The 19,593-nt window shown below is 32.3% G+C and overlaps 1 protein-coding gene across 2 annotated transcripts in view; it reads right to left on the minus strand.

Moving 5' to 3' along the window:
* Nucleotides 1-578: 578 nt before the first annotated feature.
* Nucleotides 579-19,593, minus strand: part of LOC129000150 (BTB/POZ domain-containing protein 9-like) — a 33,643-nt gene continuing 14,628 nt past the window's right edge. The window contains exon 5 of one of the 2 annotated variants that reach the window (XM_054427082.1): nt 579-1,681. In XM_054427082.1, coding sequence (XP_054283057.1) covers nt 975-1,681 — 707 coding nt within the window. In that variant the 3' untranslated portion in view covers nt 579-974. Of the gene's footprint in view, nt 1,682-15,725; nt 16,811-19,593 lie in introns of those variants that run through there. The other variant, XM_054427083.1, reaches the window with a different exon arrangement.

A 19,593-nucleotide genomic window follows, 5' to 3' on the forward strand; every position in this document is an offset into this window, starting at 1 on the left:
TTGATATAAATTTAATGCTCAGTAAGCTACTTCCTTAGTAGCTTACTGTCCACAAAGTCCTTTTCTTCTCAACGACAATCATCTGTTGAAATCCATTAAAAAGGAAATAAAAGAAAGTAGTTTTTAGCAAAAGCTGAAATATTATTTGATAATCAGACCAGTTTTAACTGCTTCAATGTTTTTTTTTATTTGCTGCTCTATCTAATGAGGGAAATCGGTTAAGCTTAAATTTGTTTTAAAATCTAGAAATAAATTCATGTTTAATGTTATTACTACATTGTACTGTATCAGGTTACACATTTTAACAAATATTGTACACCTACTTTATGTTATTCAAATGTACAAACACAAACTTGTACTTCCAATAATAAGATTTTTATTGAATTATTGAGTGATTTAATCAATTAAAATAATTGTCAGACAAAATTGAAATCCAACAGATATTATTATTACTAATATTAGTTTAAAATCTGGTAAAATGTACAAAGATAACAAATTTTTAATTTTGTTAACAATTCTTGGATGCTGTAACAGGTTGAATAAATCCATTCTCAGTTGAAGTTTTCATTTTCAATCTTTTTTATTTTAAAATGTGCTGTTGTATTGTTACATAATGCACAACAAATAACTAGAAGTAATTTTAATTTACATAAAAACAGGATTCTTAACGTTCCACTCCTACCACAGCAGTTACTCCAACAACATAGATAAAACTTAAAATCTTTTGAAAATTGCATTTTCTGTCCTTTACCACTCAGACTGTATGCTCATATCCAAACTTACTTTCACGTTTTAACCAAATTTGCATGTATTTAAAATTTAAATTTGGATTAGAAGAATTTTACAAAAAGAATATTCGCTCAGGGTTAAATTAATATAGAATAAAATTATAAAAAGTATATGCATTTTCGGCACACACACTTTAGAGGAATTAAAAACCCAACAAATCCTTAGTGTTATTTTCTAGGGTTACATTAATCCTCTGATATTGCTCTGTACATTAACTTGTCTGAAGGAAACTCGTACCAATCACCTTGTTTGCCTATACTTAGAATTAAGTGTTTAGTTTGGGTGTTGGGCTCTTCCATACTGGACCATTTTTTGTGATATCCTTTCACCATCATCATGACAGAGTACGTAGTGTCTGGCTTCAAGGTAATGTTTCTCCCATCAACAGCTAGAGGAATCTCAAACTTCACCCCATACTCGACATACTTACTGAAGTTTATCACAGGTTCATGCACATACAAGTTGGTCCACTCAGTTATTGTTGCTGAACAGCTCACTTCATATGTCATATCTACAGGGACTCCTGGTTTACGATCAGGTGACTGACACTCTAGTGGCAACAGCTCAATTGCGTGTGTTTGGGTTATCAGAGTAAAGTAGTAACAGTTAAGATTTTCACCATATGTGTCGTCCAACATAGTCATTTCTAGTTGATGAAGAACAGACTTTGTTTTTTTCAGTTTCCTTGGTTTAGTCTCATTTGAAAACTCGCTAAGAGCTTGAATGGTTTCTTTTTTAAATTGATAACGACACATACTTTTGATTTCTTCCATCACAAAAACACCTGAAGCAATCACTTCTAATGTCTCTTCTCCACTCAGTGAGTAAGGTCTTAACTGTTGAGTCAACCCTGAGAGTTGTTGGCGGACCAGCTGTTCATCTTCAGAGTCAGCTGGGAAAAAACATTGCCTTATTAAAATGTGATGGTCACAGATTCTAAAAAAAATCCAACCAGTTCCTCGATACATGATCAACTTTACAATTACGTGGAGTTATTTAATAGAACTCGAGTCCCAAAAATCCATTACCATATCCATTTCCACTATTTACAGTAATAAGTTAAGCCGCTTAATATGTCATTGATGAAAGATTTTCCTCATGATTTCCATACTAAAAATATTATAACAGTTTAATAAGCCAAGTTTTAAGCGTAAATAAATGTTAATAAATAATAAGTAATTATTATTTGTTGTAAATAATAGTTATTTTTATTATTATCATAAATTAATAACACTTTACAAGGATTTTATAATATGGTATGATAATACTGTCAGTTTCAAAATTGTTCCTATTTTTTTATTAAAGTTCTACTATACAGTAACTGGTCAGTTTTTATATTTGATATCATGCCACAAATAAACAAAAAAATTCCCAAAAAATAAATAAATGAGCGGAGCGAGCGAAGCTCTTAGACTACACTCCTGCTTTTGTTTTACAAATACTCCTCCTGAACGGCTGAAGCGATCTGCACGAAATTTAACACAGTCATATGTTTTATCTATGGTCATAGTAACCAACCATGCGAAGGTATAAATCTGAAATGGTACAAATCGGACCATAAGACTTTTCCCTCCATGAATGCAAACTTTTAGAAATTAAACATGGGCCTTATGGGTTAATTGGTCGTCATGACATTATTTGCGAGTCAACACTAAAAAGTAAACAAGAGCCTTGACATATGTTAGTCAACAAATCTACCACATTATAAATACAGTACAAAAGATAAAAATCTGATGAATACTAAAGAGCATATTAGTCTATTGCATGTAATACGAATTGTCAGTTCTATATTGAGTGATTAAATTAATGCCGTTTATATTTAATTTTAAAATCGTTCTGTTCTTTTTAACAACAATGAATAGTCAACTTATTAGGTCTAAGCCTATGCTGTGTGGAGAAGTTGAAGATAAAACGAGGTCATTAAAAGACACTACAACATAATTATACTAACAAAAATCACACCGCCCTTGATTTGCAAGTAAATTTGTAAATAATGTACTGTAGCTAAAAATACAAAATAGTTTTACGAAATGAAATCACAACCACTTGGTTTACAGGTAAGGTTTAAGACTAAATGGCGTAACTTATAGAAATATTTGAGTAGGAATCCAATCAGACAAATTAAAATAAAATTCACTTAGTCTTCAAGTTTGCTGCAGTGGGGATTTTTATTTATATACTATATCTATACCATCACAGTGGCGTAGCTAGGATTTGGTTTTGGGGGGGGGGGGCAAGACCAGGAGGGTGTGAAATATCCCCCAGGATAGGGGGGGGGGGGGGTTCAGACCTCCAGTAAAGTTTTGGTGTTAAGGTGCTAAAAAACAGTTTATAACACCTCTGAAGGTTCTAAATTAGAGAAAGGTCTCGCTGTTACACCATTTGGAGTTACATTTGACTGTTCAGAAATCTTTATGAACAAGTTACCAAAACATTATTACTACGGTATTCAATTTTTATAAACTAATTTATAAATTTGTTTGCAAATATTATGTATCTAAATGCAAATAAATATTTAGGTACTTACTATTTATCTACCTACATTATAATTTACTCATTTCAAAATTGTCAACACCTAAAATAGAAAATACAGAAATGGCTGCTTTCATAGAACTTATAAATCATAAAAATAATTGGTCTTTCAAACACTATACAACATGTATTTAAGTTAGGTTAAATCAAAGCACTGAACGAAATGAGAAACACTGCAGAAGCTGATCGTAGTTGTAGTATGTTTAAGTGTTGCCAACATATTTTCTAGCGTACACGTATTATATGCCTAATAAAATCACACTGTTTGTTGTTGTTTGGTTAAAATACTTGAGTGGGGCAAAAAATGAGTGCGGCAAAATTAAGTAAATAATGCATCAATTGGCTACTTGGCGTGCTATAATCAGTGCAAGGAAGCCAACTTTTGTCAGGTGACTGTGAGAAATTTTTTTATTTGCTGCTGCATCTTATAAGGGAAGTCGGTTCAGCTTAAATTTGGTTACAATCTAGAAATAAATTAATATTTAATATTATTACTACATTGTACTGCATGAGGTTACACATTTTAACAAATATTGTTCACCTACTTGATGTTATTCAAATGTACTAACACAAACTTGTACTTTCAATAATTAGATTTTATTGATATATAGAGTAATTTAATCAAATAAAATAATTTTCAGGCAAAATTTAAAATCCAAGCAGATGATATTATTAGGCTACTGTAATAATATTAGTTAAAAATCCAACAGAGATTACCTATTATTATTTTAGTAATGCGCAATAATTACAGATATATTTTAACTAGCTGTTTGTTGTACCCGTGCTTTGCAACGGGAAGAGAACACGAAATAGAAACATTTTGATCTTTACATCAGTTGATAAAATAGTTACGCATAAGCCTTTAATTAACAAAATTTAACCTTTATGGCCTTTATAGGCTATAATAGATGTTGTCATATATGTAAAAAAAAATAATAGTACTGCACCCTGTTGGTAAACCTTGTAACTTTTTAATGCTATTCAATGTCATAGAACCAACTTGGATAGTTGAAACAGCTAACAAAATGCTTTTATTCCTTTTGAATATAAGGTTAACATGGGAAACTCCAGAGCCACAGGGGCGGAGCCCGAAAGGACTTTTGAGATAAGAATGCATCTATATGTTAATCGGGAATGTGAGCTATCATCATAACAAATTTCCGCCCAATCCGACCAGCATTTTACTTGTCGTGTTTACTTGTCACTAACATACATACATCCATACATCCAAACTTTCTCATTTATAATATTAAGTAGGATTTGTTTAACAATTGAATGGTTCAACAGGTTAAATGAATCCATTTTCAGTTGCAGTTTTCAATCTTTTTTATTTCAAAAGGTGTCTTTGAATTGGTATATAATGCACAACGAATAAAGATAAGTGATTTTAATTCACCTAAATAAAGGATTCTTTACATTCCTCTTCTACCACAGCACTCCAACAACGTAGATAAAACTTAAAATCTGTTGAAAATTGCTTTATTGTCCTTTGCCACTCAAGACTGTATGCCCATATCTTAATTTTAACATTTTAACCAAATTTGCATGTATTAAAAATTTAAATTTGGATTAGAATAATTTTACAAAAAGAATATTCGCTCAGGGTGAAATTCAAATAGAATAAAATTACATTTTTGGCACACACACACTTAAGTGGAATTCAAACCACAACAACTCCATAGTATTTTTTTCTAGAGTGACATTATTCCTCTGATGTGGTTCTGTACCATAACCTGTCTGAAGGAAGTTCGTACCAATCACCTTGTTTGCCTATACTTAGAATTAAGTGTTTAGTTTCGATGTTGGGCTCTACTAATCTACAGCGAAATTGATTGTGATATCCTTTCACCATCATCTTGACAGAGTACTTGGTGTGTGGCTTCAAGGTTATGTTTCTCCCATCAACAGCTAGAGGAATCATAAACTTCCTTCCAAACATGACATACTTACTGAAGTGTATCACAGGTTCATGCACATACAAGTTGTTCCACTCAGTTATTGTTGTTGAACAGCTCACTTCATATGTCATATCTACAGGGACTCCTGGTTTACGATCAATTGACTTACACTCTAGTGACAGCAGCTCAATTGTGTGGCTTTTGGTAGTCAGGGCAAAGTTGTAACAGTAGTGTTGTTGATCAAATTTCTCATCTAACATATACATTTCTAGTTTTCTAAAAGAGTTTGGTTTTTTCAGTTTCCTTGGTTTAGTCTCATTTGAAAACTCACTAAGAGCTTGAGTGGTTTCTTTTTTATATTGATAATGGCACATACTGTTGACTTCTTCTATGAAAAATATACCTGAAGAAATCACTTCAAATGTCTCTTCTCCACTCAGTGAGTAAGGTCTTAAATGTTGAGTCAACTTTGAGAGTTGTTGGCGGACCAGCTGTCCATCTTCAGGGTCAGCTGGGAAAAAACATTGCCTTATTAAAATGTGATGGTCACAGATTAAAAAAAAAATCCAACCAGTTTTAAGATACATGATCAACTTCACGATTACGTGGAATTATTTAATAGAACTTGGGTCCCAAAAATCCATTACCATATCCATTTCCACTATTTACAGTAATAAGTTAAGCAGCTTAATAGGTCATTGATGAATGATTTTCCTCATGATTTCCATACTAAAAATATTATAGCAGTTTAATAGGCCAAGTTTTAAGCGTAAATAAATGTTAATAAATAATAAGTACTTATTATTTGTTATCAATAACCATTTTTTTAATTATTATGATGAATTAATAACAAAATAATAATGACTATTTTAATAGAATTTTATAATATGGCAGAATAATACCATAGACTAACCAACACAAGTAGACTTGTCATCCCATTGTAAATTTTGACGCACGTTTTTCGTGTCTAGTTCATGTACGGTGACACTGGGCGCTAGTGTCGTCAACATTTTGTTTCCATTATTTTAGGGTTAGTTTCTTGATTTGTGCTTCACTGTTTGGTTATATAACTAGGAGACAAGTTATTGTTTATGATTAGATCGTATTATTTGGTTTAACGAGGTTTTAAATGACTGTAATAACGGGAAACAAATTGTAAACAAAACACGACCTCTACGTAAACCGTACGGAACTAACAATAAAACTGTCTTCAGCTGTTCCATTAGGATGAGAAATCTACTTGGGGGAGTATTTTTTATCTATGATAATACTGTCAGTTTTGAGATTGTTCCTATTTTTTATTTAACTTCTACTATGCAGTAACTGGTCAATATTTATATTAATTTGATACCATGCCACAAATAAACATAAAAATTCCCAAAAATCAAATAATCTTTTACATTAAAATGTTGCTGTACGATTAAAAGTGAAAAAAATTAAATTTACTTGCTTAAATTTAAGCTCTGTAAAATGGGTTGGAAATAAATTGCAAAACTTGTTTTTAGGGTCAAAAATGGGAAAACTACTTGCTACCCCATGGACCCCCATTTTCATAATCCGATCATACATGTTCGCAAACTCGTTAGAATGAAAATAGGTTTACATGTTTTTATACTGAATCTCATCAAAATCAGATCATTTTTTTCTCAAGTTATCGTGCTAACGGACTCACACACATATATATACAGTCTACTCTTGGTACTTCAAAAACTTGATGAGTTAAAGATACGATAATTCAAACTTACGATAATTCAAGATAAAAGCTCAGTCCGTAGATAATACCTTTAACATTTCAAATTTCTACAATGCATTTATTTGGATACAATTGGTATTTCAAAGTCCAATCAGAGGGCAGGCCGTTTTGGAACATGCAGTAATATGATCTTTCGTTGGCAAAACACAACTATAATTCGAAGGAAGGGATTCCTTATTGTCATAATAGGAAACTATAAATTCTGTTAGCAGAATAATATGTCTTAAATATTGTTATTGATGATGCAAGAATCAATAGCAAAAAAAAACATAATTAGCAGATACTGGTAAATAACTAAAAAAATATAGGATGTTGTTTGTTGTAAAGTAACTAAAAAGGGTTATTTTGTTGCAACGTTCTGTACCTTATGTAATACAGTATTTTAAAAATCTTTGTAATTCAAATGATTCGTTTTAATCCCGATAAGTAGAACCTCTTGATAATTCAAAACTCTTGATAATTCAATTTGAATACTACGGCTACTTAATTGCTTAACCTCAACATTGCACAGGTTGCAATACCACTTTCTCATCCAATTCTCATATTGCATTGAATTTTTGAAATGCTTACATACTTTTAGGGGTACCATCATTGACTATACAGGGTGATCTACTCAAGGAGGACACCATTGGGATATTGGAAATGGTAAGAAGTAGAGAAAACTTAAAATGGGGGACATTCCTTTATTTTTTATGGCAGTTAAAAATATGATTTTAGTTTTTCAAAATTCAGCTGCTATTTTCCAAAATGGCAGCCAAGCAAGTTTGAAATTTCTTATGGAACACCATATATTTTATCATATTTTTGGATAGAACACGCAATTTAAAAACTTGTTTAGTCTTGACATTTTTTCGATAAACCCACTCGTTTAGGAGTTACAGCCTATGGAAAAATGACTTCCGGTATACATTTTACATCATGTAGCTCCTAAACGAGTAGGTTTATAGTGAAAATGCGAAGAGTAAATAAGTCTTAAAATTGCATCCACATTCCAGTTTCCGATATCCCAAAGGTGGTCTCCTTGAGTTGATCACCCTTTACAACACTGTGTGTTATATAGTCAATGATGCCATTTAGTATAGATTCCGTCACATTTGAATCCACCAGATATAGAAGTTGAACTATTACAACTATATAACTACTTAACTATATATAGAAAATTCTGTTTTTCTACTGCAATTTTTAAACGGTAAGAGATTAGGAAGAAAACTTAAATACATAAAATGTTTGTTTAAAAAGGAGCTAACACGTGGTATGAAATTTGTCATACCTTGCTATTTAAGAGTTTTGAGTTTTCTTTTATTCTTCAAATTTGAGATTTATTAAAATAAGAAAATAACATGGAAAATGTCCTTATAACAAGTTATCTTAAAGAGTAGCTCAAGAATAAGCTTGGAAAGAAATTTGGCGCTGTTCCGTTCAATGGTTAGGGTAATACGGTTCTTAACTTCAAAGTCTTTTTTTTGACGTTTTGACCCACCCTGTAAATACAGTAAAAGTAATTAAATTTTTTGCACCAAAATGATCGGGATGTATCACACAACCCATGTCTACATTTAAAAATTTCTCAAAAAGCACCCCTACCCCCTAAATTGGGCCCTTTTGGGTCATTTTTCAAAATTGAAAATAATTTTATTGGATTTGGCATGTCCAAATTAGGGGGAAATGAGAAAAAACAAGTGTTAAAAGCCTTACCTTTGCACACAATACATATGGAAAGTTTTCAAATGAACACCCTGTATTATTGATACATTTAGGCTATTTACACAATATACTGTTAACTCACAAGACGGTAAATACTGTATATAAAAGGTGGTAAGTGGTTATTCTATTGTAAATTCTAATCTTCACACCCAATAGGAGAATGATGTCCCTTTACACATATTATAAACACAATTGGATCACAATGATGGGGTGAGTTGTTGATCACTTTGTTTCTTATGGCTGAATTTTCTGCCTCTTTCTCTTCACTCCACATTTTTTTCACACTCTCCACCTTGTACAAACTCCCACTACATTGGCGTCCTACCCCCCCCCCCCTCTACTCTACGCTTATTCATCTTCAACGCAAGGATGGGTAGCACTGACAGGTCAGCCAAGCGTCACTAATAGGATTATCATCGTATGGCAGGAAAGTCTACACCGATGGGAAATGAATCTGACTTAAGATTTATTGGAGTAGGAATCCAATCAGGCAAATGGAAATTCACTTCACGTCTTCAGGTATGCTGCAGTGGGGATTTTTATTTATATACTATACCACCTCAGTGGCGTAGCTAGGATTTTGTTTTGAGGGGGGCCAAGACCAGGAGGATATGAAATACCCCCCAGGGTAAAGGTTCAGAGCCTCTGAAAAGTTTTGGTATTTTAATGTGCTAAAAAACAGTTTATAACACCTCTGAAGGTTCTAAATTAGAGAATGGTCTCGGTGTTACACCATTTGGAGTTACATTTGGCTGTTAAAAAAAAAATCGTTATGAACAAGTTACCAAAACAATAATGTATTCAATTTTTATAAAGTAACTAGCAGAGAACCCGTCCTTCGTACGGGATTGGCATATAAGTGTAAAATGCTTATTGTGGTTATACTCCAACTTATCGTTCGCAATAGGGGAGGACACAGTTTGATAAAATTTGCTTTTAAATTTACAGTATCTATTATAGCCATAATGTTCTACACCACTTCACCTAAACAATATAGAAAAATAAACTATTAATAATTCGCAAAATATCACAATTTTTTCATGCAATTAAAAACATAAACATAACTGTAAACAATCCTACTTTGACAGTTCTCATTGCCTATCACAGTTTTTTGTTGCTGCTTAGTTCAAATTCGGTGTTTTCATAAATGCAAAAAAATAATAGTGCTGCACCCTGTTGGTAAATCTTATAACTTTTTAATACTTTTGCATATCATAGAACCAACTTTTTTAGTTGAAACAGCTGACTAAATTCTTTAATTCCCTTTAAATATGAATACTCATAAGTTTAACATGGGAAAATAGAGAGCCACTGGGGCGGAGCCCGAAAGGATTTTTGAGTTAAGAATATGCCTATCTTTTAATCGGGAATATGAGCTATCATCATGCCAAATTTCAGCCAAATCCGTCCAGTAGTTAATGCGTGATTGAACTTCAAACAAACAAACACACAAACTTTCACATTTATAATATTAGTAAGATTTATACATTTGTTTGCAAATATTATGTATCTAAATGCAAATATATATTTAGGTACTTACTATTTATCTACCTACATTATAATTTACTCATTTCAAAATTTTCAACACCTAAAATAGAAAATACAGAAATGGCTGCTTTCATAGAACTTAGAAATCATCAAAATAATTGGTCTTTCAAACACTATACAACATGTATATAAGTTAGGTTAAATCAAAGCACTGAACGAAATGAGAAACACTGCAGAAGCTGATCGTAGTTGTAGTATGTTTAAGTGTTGCCAACTTATTTTCTAGCGTACACATATTATATGCCTAATAAAATCACACTGTTTGTTGTTGTTTGGTTAAAATACTTGAGTGGGGCAAAAAAATGAGTGCGGCAAAATTAAGTAAATAATGCATCAATTGGCTACTTGGTGTGCTATAATCAGTGCAAGGAAGTCCACTTTTGTCAGGTGACAGTGGGAAATTTTTTTTATTTGCTGCTGCATCTTATAAGGGAAGTTGGTTTAGCTTAAATTTTGTTACAATCTAGAATAGTTATTTGTGCAACTAGTGAGAAAAGTGAGCAATTGACTCACTCGAGAGAAATCCTTACTCACGAGCCGTAGGCGAGTGAGGAATGGTTTCTCGAGTGAGGCAATTGTACTTTGAACTCGAGTTGCACATTATACTTTTCCTACAGTTACCATAAAACAAATAAATTGGTGAAGAAACATAACCTATTTTTACACAGAAGTGAACTTTTAATATAAGATTTAATGTGAAGTGACAAATACAACAGTACAACAGCTGACCAGCTGATTTACAGCCAGTGCTGCCAACGTATTTCGCGCGCATACGACGTTGCCTGCATGTTACGCGCTCACTATTTCGTGCCTTCACGTTGCAAATCTGGAGTGAGACAAAGTAATTAGAGTGAGACAATGTTAACATTGTCTCACTGATGAGCGACTTGGCCACTTTGCTTTCTCAAATCAGTGAGAAAACATGTACATTGTTAGGTAACTGTAGGAAAATAAATTAATCTTACTAATATTATAAATGTGAAAGATTGTGTGTTTGTTTGTTTGTTTGAAGTTCAATCACACATAAACCACTGGACAGATTGGGCTGAAATTTAACATGATAATAGCTTACATTCCCGATTAACATATAGGCATATTCTTATCTCAAAAATCCTTTCGGGCTCCGCCCCAGTGGCTCTGTAATTCCCCATGTTAACCTTATGAGTATTCATATTAAAGGGAATTAAAGCATTTAGTCATCTGTTTCAACTAAAAAAGTTAGTTCTATGATATGGAAAAGCATTAAAAAGTTATAAGATTTACCAACAGGGTGCAGCACTATATTTTTTGGCATTTATGAAAACAGCTAATTTGAACTAAGCAACAAAAAACTGTGATTCGCAATGAGAACTGTCAAAGTAGGATTGTTTACAGTTATGTTTATGTTTTTCATTTCATGAATAATTTGTGATATTATGCGAAATTATTTTTCTCTATTGTTTATGTGAAGTGGTGGAACATTATTGCTATAGTAGATGTGTAATAGAATACTGAAAATTTAAAAAAAAAAACAAATTTTATCAAACTGTGTCCTCCCTTATTGCAAACGCAAAGCTTAAGTATAACTGCAATACACATTTTATACTTATATTCCAACCCCGTACTAAGGACGGGCACTCTGCTAGTATTTAATATTATTAATACATTGTACTGCATGAGGTTACACATTTTAACAAATATTGTTCACCTACTTGATGTTATTCAAATTACACAAACTTGTACTTACACACACTTGTACTTTCAAGAATTAGATTTTATTGATATATACATTATGATATATAATTATATATAATGATATATAATTATGATATAATTAGGCTACTGTAATAATATTAGTTAAAAATCCAACAGAGATTATTATTATTTTAGTAATGTACAATAATTAATTACAGATATATTTTTAACTAGCTGTTGTACCCGTGCTTTGCAACGGGAAGAGAACACGAAATAGAAACATTTTGATCTTTACATCAGTTGATAAAATAAATACGCATAAGCCTTTTATTAACAAAATTTAACCTTTATGGCCTTTATAGGCTATAATAGATGTTGTCATATATGTAAAATAAATAATAGTACTGCACCCTGTTGGTAAACCTTGTAACTTTTTAATGCTATTCAATATCATAGAACCAACTTGGATAGTTGAAACAGCTGAGAAAACGCTTTTATTCCTTTTAAATATAATGTTAACATGGGAAACTCCAGAGCCACAGGGGCGGAGCCCGAAAGAACTTTTGAGTCCATATGTTAATCGGGAATGTGAGCTATCATCATACCAAATTTCCGCCCAATCCGACCAGCATTTTACTTGTCATGTTTACTTGTCACAAACATACATACATCCATACATCCAAACTTTCTCATCTTCTATATATTTAATACACAGTTGTAACACTGTTTTCTCAGTAATTACTGGACCGATCTACGAGATTTATGTCTCAAATTAAAGGGGATAGTGTGTAGATTTGCCGAACTTCCTTAGAATTTACGTTTTTTCTAAGGGCTACGACCTACAGCCCTTTAAAGGACGAGTCAATACAATTCTTATTGAAAAATATAATACACAGTTTATAAATTATTTGTCAGCTGTTTAATGTTTGTCAGACATTTGCTATTATTTTTATAACCTCACTTTCAGTATGCAATTGTTAAACTTGGAGTTTCTGGTTTCTGTTTATAAACACACGATTTTGATCAAGGAAAATGTATCTGTTAACTTATTTTTGAAATGTTTTAGTTTTCCTGCAAAGTGATCTGAAGGAAAGTAGTAATTGAGTTTAAGTTTGAGTATGGAATGTGAAATAATACCCATAGTAGGGAATGGAAACTTATTGTTTTGTTCAATATAATTTATTCTCTACGGCCACCAGAATAATCATGGGGAAATCCGCTTGCAAGTTGTACATATAATTGCTAATGAGTGCGAAACATACAAACATTTTATAGTAGGTGACGAATCTTACTCAAGATCAGTGTTAGACGTTCAGTGGTAACAAACTTTACCTTCTCGAGATGGCGAGTACGCTGGGATACGTGGAACTACAATTTATCAGTGAACTATACCCTAACTATATTTGTTCGAGTAGGCCTACACAGGGAAGTTGCTTGAGAAACTGTGACTTACGATTTCGGTTCTGGCGAAGAAGTATCTGACTTGATGTTTAATGGCAATGTTGACTCGGGTCATTATAGCGTTATAAAACTTTATCGTTAACCCCAGGATGTGAAAAGTACAAAAAGAAAAAGAAAAGGTAATCATTAACCGGGCGTAAAGAGACATACAGAACGAAAAAACATGTAGAGAACCATCGAACTAAAAAGGTAAAGAGCAGTGATGGTGTTAAATGTGCTCTGGAAGTCCCTTCTAAAAAATACCAATTTTTAGCGAATTTCCCATATAGGGAATAAGCTATTACCGTAGTACTCATGGTAAGACCTGGACGCGGGACCAATTTTTTTTTCATTTTGAGGTCCCTAGAGGCCAAAAACACCATCCGTTCAAATTCATATATATATATATTTATATATATATATATATATATATATACTAGCAGAGTACCCGTCCTTCGTACGGGGTTAGCATATAGGAATAAAATGCTTATTGCAGTTATACTCCAGCTTTGCGTTTTCAATGGGGGAGGACACAGTTTGATAAAATTTGCTTCTTTAAATTCATGGTATACATAATATTACACATCTACCAAAGCCATAACCTTCTACCACTTCACCTAAACAATAGAGAAAAATTAATTTTTAAAAATTCGCAAAATATCACAAATTGTTCATTAAATTAAAAACATAAAAAACTGTAAACAATCCTACATTGACAGTTTTCATTTCGTATCACAGCTTAGTTCAAATTAACTGTTTTCATAAATGAAAAAAAAAAATAGTGCTGCACCCTGTTGGCAAATCTTTTAACTTTTTAATGCTTTTGCATATCATAGAACCAACTTTTTTAGTTGAAACAGCTGACAAAATTCTATAATTCCCATTAAATAACATAAATACTCATAAGGTTAATATGGGGAATTACAGAGCCACTGGGGCGGAGCCCGAAAGGATTTTTGAGATAAGAATATGCCTATATGTTAATCGGGAATGTGAGCTATCATCGTGTCAAATTTCAGCCCAATCCGTCCAGTAGTTATTGCGTGATTGAACTTCAAACAAACAAACAAACAAACAAACAAACACACAAACTTTCACATTTATAATATTAGTAAGATATATATGTGTCCGTTAGCGCGATAACTTGAGCAAAAATGATCCGATTTTGATGAAATTTGGTACAAACGTGTAAACCTACGTTTATTCGAACGAGTTCGCGATCCAGCATAATCGGACCATGGGAACAGGGGTTTAGGGGGGGTTTTATGGGGTAAAAATGTGTTTTTCCCATTTTTTACCCTAAAAACAAATAATTTTGCCATTTCTTTCCAAACCGTTTTGTAGAGCTTAAAAAAAGAAAAAATTTAGTATATTGAAGCGCTGTTGTATGCCTAACGGTCACGGAGAAAATTCAAAAATAGTTTAATTTAAAATTCCCATGTTATTCTTATGGAGATAATAAAAATTGTTGTAGTTTACTTGTTTATGGATATATATTGATAAAATTTTGCAAATTTATTTATTTCATCCCATCCTATTCACGTATGGTCAAAAAACACTATTTACCTTCCCCGTAGCAGCAAACCTAAGCACTTGTTAAATCTAATGTTACTCGTATTTAAATAGGGAATAAATATGTCTTATTTATGGAAATATTTGAGTAAAAATGTAATCAGACAAGTTGAAATTCGCTTAGTCTGCAGGTTTGCTGCGGCGGGGGTATTTTTATTGGGGTCGATAGTTTTCTGGTAGTGGTAGTCTACATAGTTTTAATATCCACGACTCCTTTTCCATCAAATTGGACCGTTAATACCATCTAACATTGAACAAAGTATGCCCAACTTTATATATACCGGTACGACGTAAACATAGCTTTTACTCACAGTATGGGTCAAAGATTCGTGAAATGCGACCAACTGCTGATGCGTGATTTACATGTAGGCTAAGTGACTATCTTTATTCCATACAACAAATGTAAGGAAAAAAAACGACGAATATAGGAATATACTTGAGCAAAATATCTAAATAGCATAAATAGCTGCTTATTAGGTTATCAGCATTGCCCAGTTCGTATACTATTTATTTTTCAAATTAAACTCGAATTAATATAAAACATTCATTTGGTTAAAATAATATATTGGTTTGATTAACATAAAATAGTTTATACAGGCAAACTATCAGTTCTATTTCATGTAAAAAATTAAACAACCCCTAAATAAAATACAAAGATAAACAGTAGGTATTTGTTAATTATTATTTCTTTTATTGCTGACAATATTCCCGTGGCGGAGCTTTGGGCGGTTAACTAGTTTATAATATTAAGTAGGATTTGTTTAACAATTCTTGAATGGTTCAACAGGTTAAATGAATCATTTTCAGTTGCAGTTTTAAATATTTTTTATTTCAAAAGGTGTCTTTGAATTGGTATATAATGCACAACAAATAAAGATAAGTGATTTTAATTCACCTAAATAAAGGATTCTTTACATTCCTCTTCTACCACAGCACGCCAACAACGTAGATAAAACTTAAAATCTGTTGAAAATTGCTTTATTGTCCTTTGCCACTCAAGACTGTATGCCCATATCTTAATTTTAACATTTTAACCAAATTTGCATGTATTAAAAATTTAAATTTGGATTAGAATAATTTTACAAAAAGAATATTCGCTCAGGGTGAAATTCAAATAGAATAAAATTACATTTTTGGCACACACACTTAAGTGGAATTCAAACCACAACAACTCCATAGTATTTTTTTCTAGAGTGATATTATTCCTCTGATGTGGTTCTGTACCATAACCTGTCTGAAGGAAGTTCGTACCAATCACCTTGTTTGCCTATACTTAGAATTAAGTGTTTAGTTTCAATTTTGGGCTCTACTACTCTACAGCGAAATTGATTGTGATATCCTTTCACCATCATCTTGACAGAGTACTTGGTGTCTGGCTTCAAGGTTATATTTCTCCCATCAACAGCTAGAGGAATCATAAACTTCACTCCAAACATGACATACTTACTGAAGTGTATCACAGGTTCATGCACATTCTTGTTGGTCCACTCAGTTATTGTTGTTGAACAGCTCACTTTATATGTCCCCTGGGCTTCTGGTGCAAGATCAATTGACTTACACTCTAGTGACAGCAGCTCAATTGTGTGGCTTTTGGTAGTCAGGGCAAAGTTGTAACAGTAGTGTTGTTGATCAAAATTCTCATCTAACATATACATTTCTAGTTTTCCAAAAGACTTTGCTTTTTTCAGTTTCCTTGGTTTAGTCTCATTTGAAAACTCACTAAGAGCTTGAGTGGTTTCTTTTTTAAATTGATAATGACACATACTGTTGACTTCTTCTATGAAAAATATACCTGAAGAAATCACTTCAAATGTCTCTTCTCCACTCAGTGAGTAAGGTCTTAAATGTTGAGTCAACTTTGAGAGTTGTTGGCGGACCAGCTGTCCATCTTCAGGGTAAGCTGGAGAAAAACGTTGTGTTATTAAACTGTGATGGTTACAAATTCTAAAAAAAAAAAAAAACAGTATCAGCAATCTGACACATACTTTCTCCCATTAGCTTGTAAACAACCTTTATCATAAGTAAGCCATGAGAACTAATAATTTATAAATAAAAATATTTTTTTAGAAATGCCACGTTTTTAAACACACTAAAAAGTAGAAAATAATCTTTTATAAATATGTTCAGAGAATAAATATTTGTAAGTAATGATGTGGGCCGGGTAAATACCCAGTGGGTAGGTAAATGTAAATTGGGTATTTACCCCAGGCCTGGGTTAATACCCAAAAAACGGGTATTTATAGTTTTTTATTAAAGTTAGAGAATATTGAGATGTTTTTTTTTTTCAATTATTACCCTGTAAGGATAGTAAAATGATGATAAAATGTGTTAAACAAAATTTCATAAGGTCACTAATAGCATTTTACCATTGACTATTGGATACAGAAGTTGTTGTATTGATAGTCAAAGATTTTACTTCTGGGTATAATCGGCATAAATATACCCTGGTCGCATGGTTGCACTGGTCCTGACTACTTATGATTTTTTAATTTCTATAATAGAGAGATTAATTTATTTTATTGAAAGTGAAGAAAAATAATTGGTTAAGTAATAATTACGAGCTTTTGGCCCGTCCTACGTACGGGAATCGAGTAGTCCTTTAAAACTGTATATAGAGTGTCTATTAATAATTCAGGGGAGCGAGCTGGCGTAGTGGTTAGAGCACGGGACTTCAGTCCCAGAGGTCCCGGGTTCGATCCCCGCCAAGTCAACAATGGATTTTATCTAAGTGATAATGCCGCAACCCCTAGGTCTAGCCTGAAGTAATGTGAAAAACAATCCCAGGCTCGTGCCTAGCGTCCTAGGAAAAAAATTACTAATTCAAGCATAGTTTAAGCAGTTCAAAATTTATAGTAAAGAAAAATCTGCCAGGATGAATTAAACCATGTGATCATTGTTATTTTTCCAACCTTTCCTCAAAAAGTTGAGTAGTAAAATAACTTTCATAAGATTTCTTTTGAAGATTCATGAGCTTCGATTCGTGTACAGCAATGGTTATAGAATCTTATTTATTTCCTATAATCAATGACAAAATCAGTAAATAAAGTAACCTTATTGTTCTATAGAATACTTTTTTATTCATACAGCTGTTAGTTATAATAAATTATATTGCACTAAAACAAACTAAATATTTTAAAGACTGCTAGATCACCTTTGATGGCAGTGTCTTGTCGAATCTAGAGCAAGCCAAAGACGATCATAGCAGTAGTAATACTGGGAGAGAGATACTTCCATATGACAGGAAATTTTGTTTTAGCTTTGTTGATGAGAAGGACATAGATGTTATTATCTGCAGCCTAAAACATTCTTTCATATGGAGTATGATGATGTCCCTGCGGTACTTCTAAAAAAAGCTAAATCAGTCTTACTAAAACCTATTACTCACCTTATAAATTCTTCCTTAATTTCAGGTATTTTTCCCCACAAAATTAAGATTAAAAAATTAAAACCACTCTTCAAAAAAGGAGACAAGAAAATTGTATCAAACTATCGCCCTATAGCATTGTTACCATCTATCTCAAAAATTTATGAAAAATTAGTTTATAACCAACTGGTAATTTTTTTGGAAAAAATCATCTATTTGAGGACTGTCAACATGGCTTCCGCTATGGTCGATCTGTTATGTAAAATGACTCACTCCCATGCACGGGTTCTCCCATGTGGGATTAATTTCGTATAGTTTAAGTTACTCAGTTATATTCTTATGGTAATATGATATTTTGTAAAAACTGTAAAAATCATTATTTAATACGAAATGAAGACATTTTGATTTGATTTGATTTGATTTGAGTTATTACAGCTGCCACAGACTTCATTGAGAATCTGTTATAGATAGTCTAGACAACAAAGGTAAAGTTGCGGGTCTATTCATGGACATTAGCAAAGCCTTTGATTCAATATCACATGATTTATTAATTTTGAAATTGAGTAAATTAAGAATTAAATACAATACTTTAAACTGGCTAAAATCTTACCTTCACGATAGAAAACGGTTTGTCAAAATTATTTATCATAACAACAAAAATTATAAAATCCCTTATCGTTCCGCTATTACAGCAGTTAAATATGGGGTGCCACAGGGATCCATTTTAGGTCCCCTTTTATTTATTTGCTATTTAAGAAACTTCCCTCAGCTTTCTGATTTCAGTAAACTTTGTCTGATGACACTTTGTTTGATGGCACCAATTTGAAAATCACTGCATCAACCGTTGCTGAATTATAAATTAAAATTAATTCTAACCTAACTCTCTTAAACAATTTTTTTAATGCCAACAATTTGCTTTTAAATCCTGATAAAACTAATATTATTTGTTTTAAAACTCGATCAGCTCAAAATATAACTCAACCTAATGTTACCATATTTGATAAAAAAATTGAAGTCAAAGACAGCATAAAATTTTTAGGATTAGAAAGTACACTTAAATGGAACCGTCATGTTGAACAATTGATCGCAAAAATTTCTTCTGGCCTTTACGCATTGGTTAGGCTGAAATATTTTTGTGAAAAAGAAGTTGTTTATTTCTCTTACATCCATTCAGTGATATCATCTCTTTATCGCGCAACTACTAAGAATTGAAGCAGTACCTCATCAACAAAGCTACCTATTTATTCTTTCAATGAGTTGTAGGAAGTAGGAAGAATTTTTGCATTGTTAATTCTAAGAAACTTTTGTTTTTCATTTTT

Source organism: Macrosteles quadrilineatus, unplaced genomic scaffold (genome assembly GCF_028750875.1).
Source record: "Macrosteles quadrilineatus isolate MER2022 unplaced genomic scaffold, UCM_ALF_1.0 Scaffold_8__2_contigs__length_117827958, whole genome shotgun sequence".
NCBI lineage: Eukaryota > Metazoa > Arthropoda > Insecta > Hemiptera > Cicadellidae > Macrosteles > Macrosteles quadrilineatus.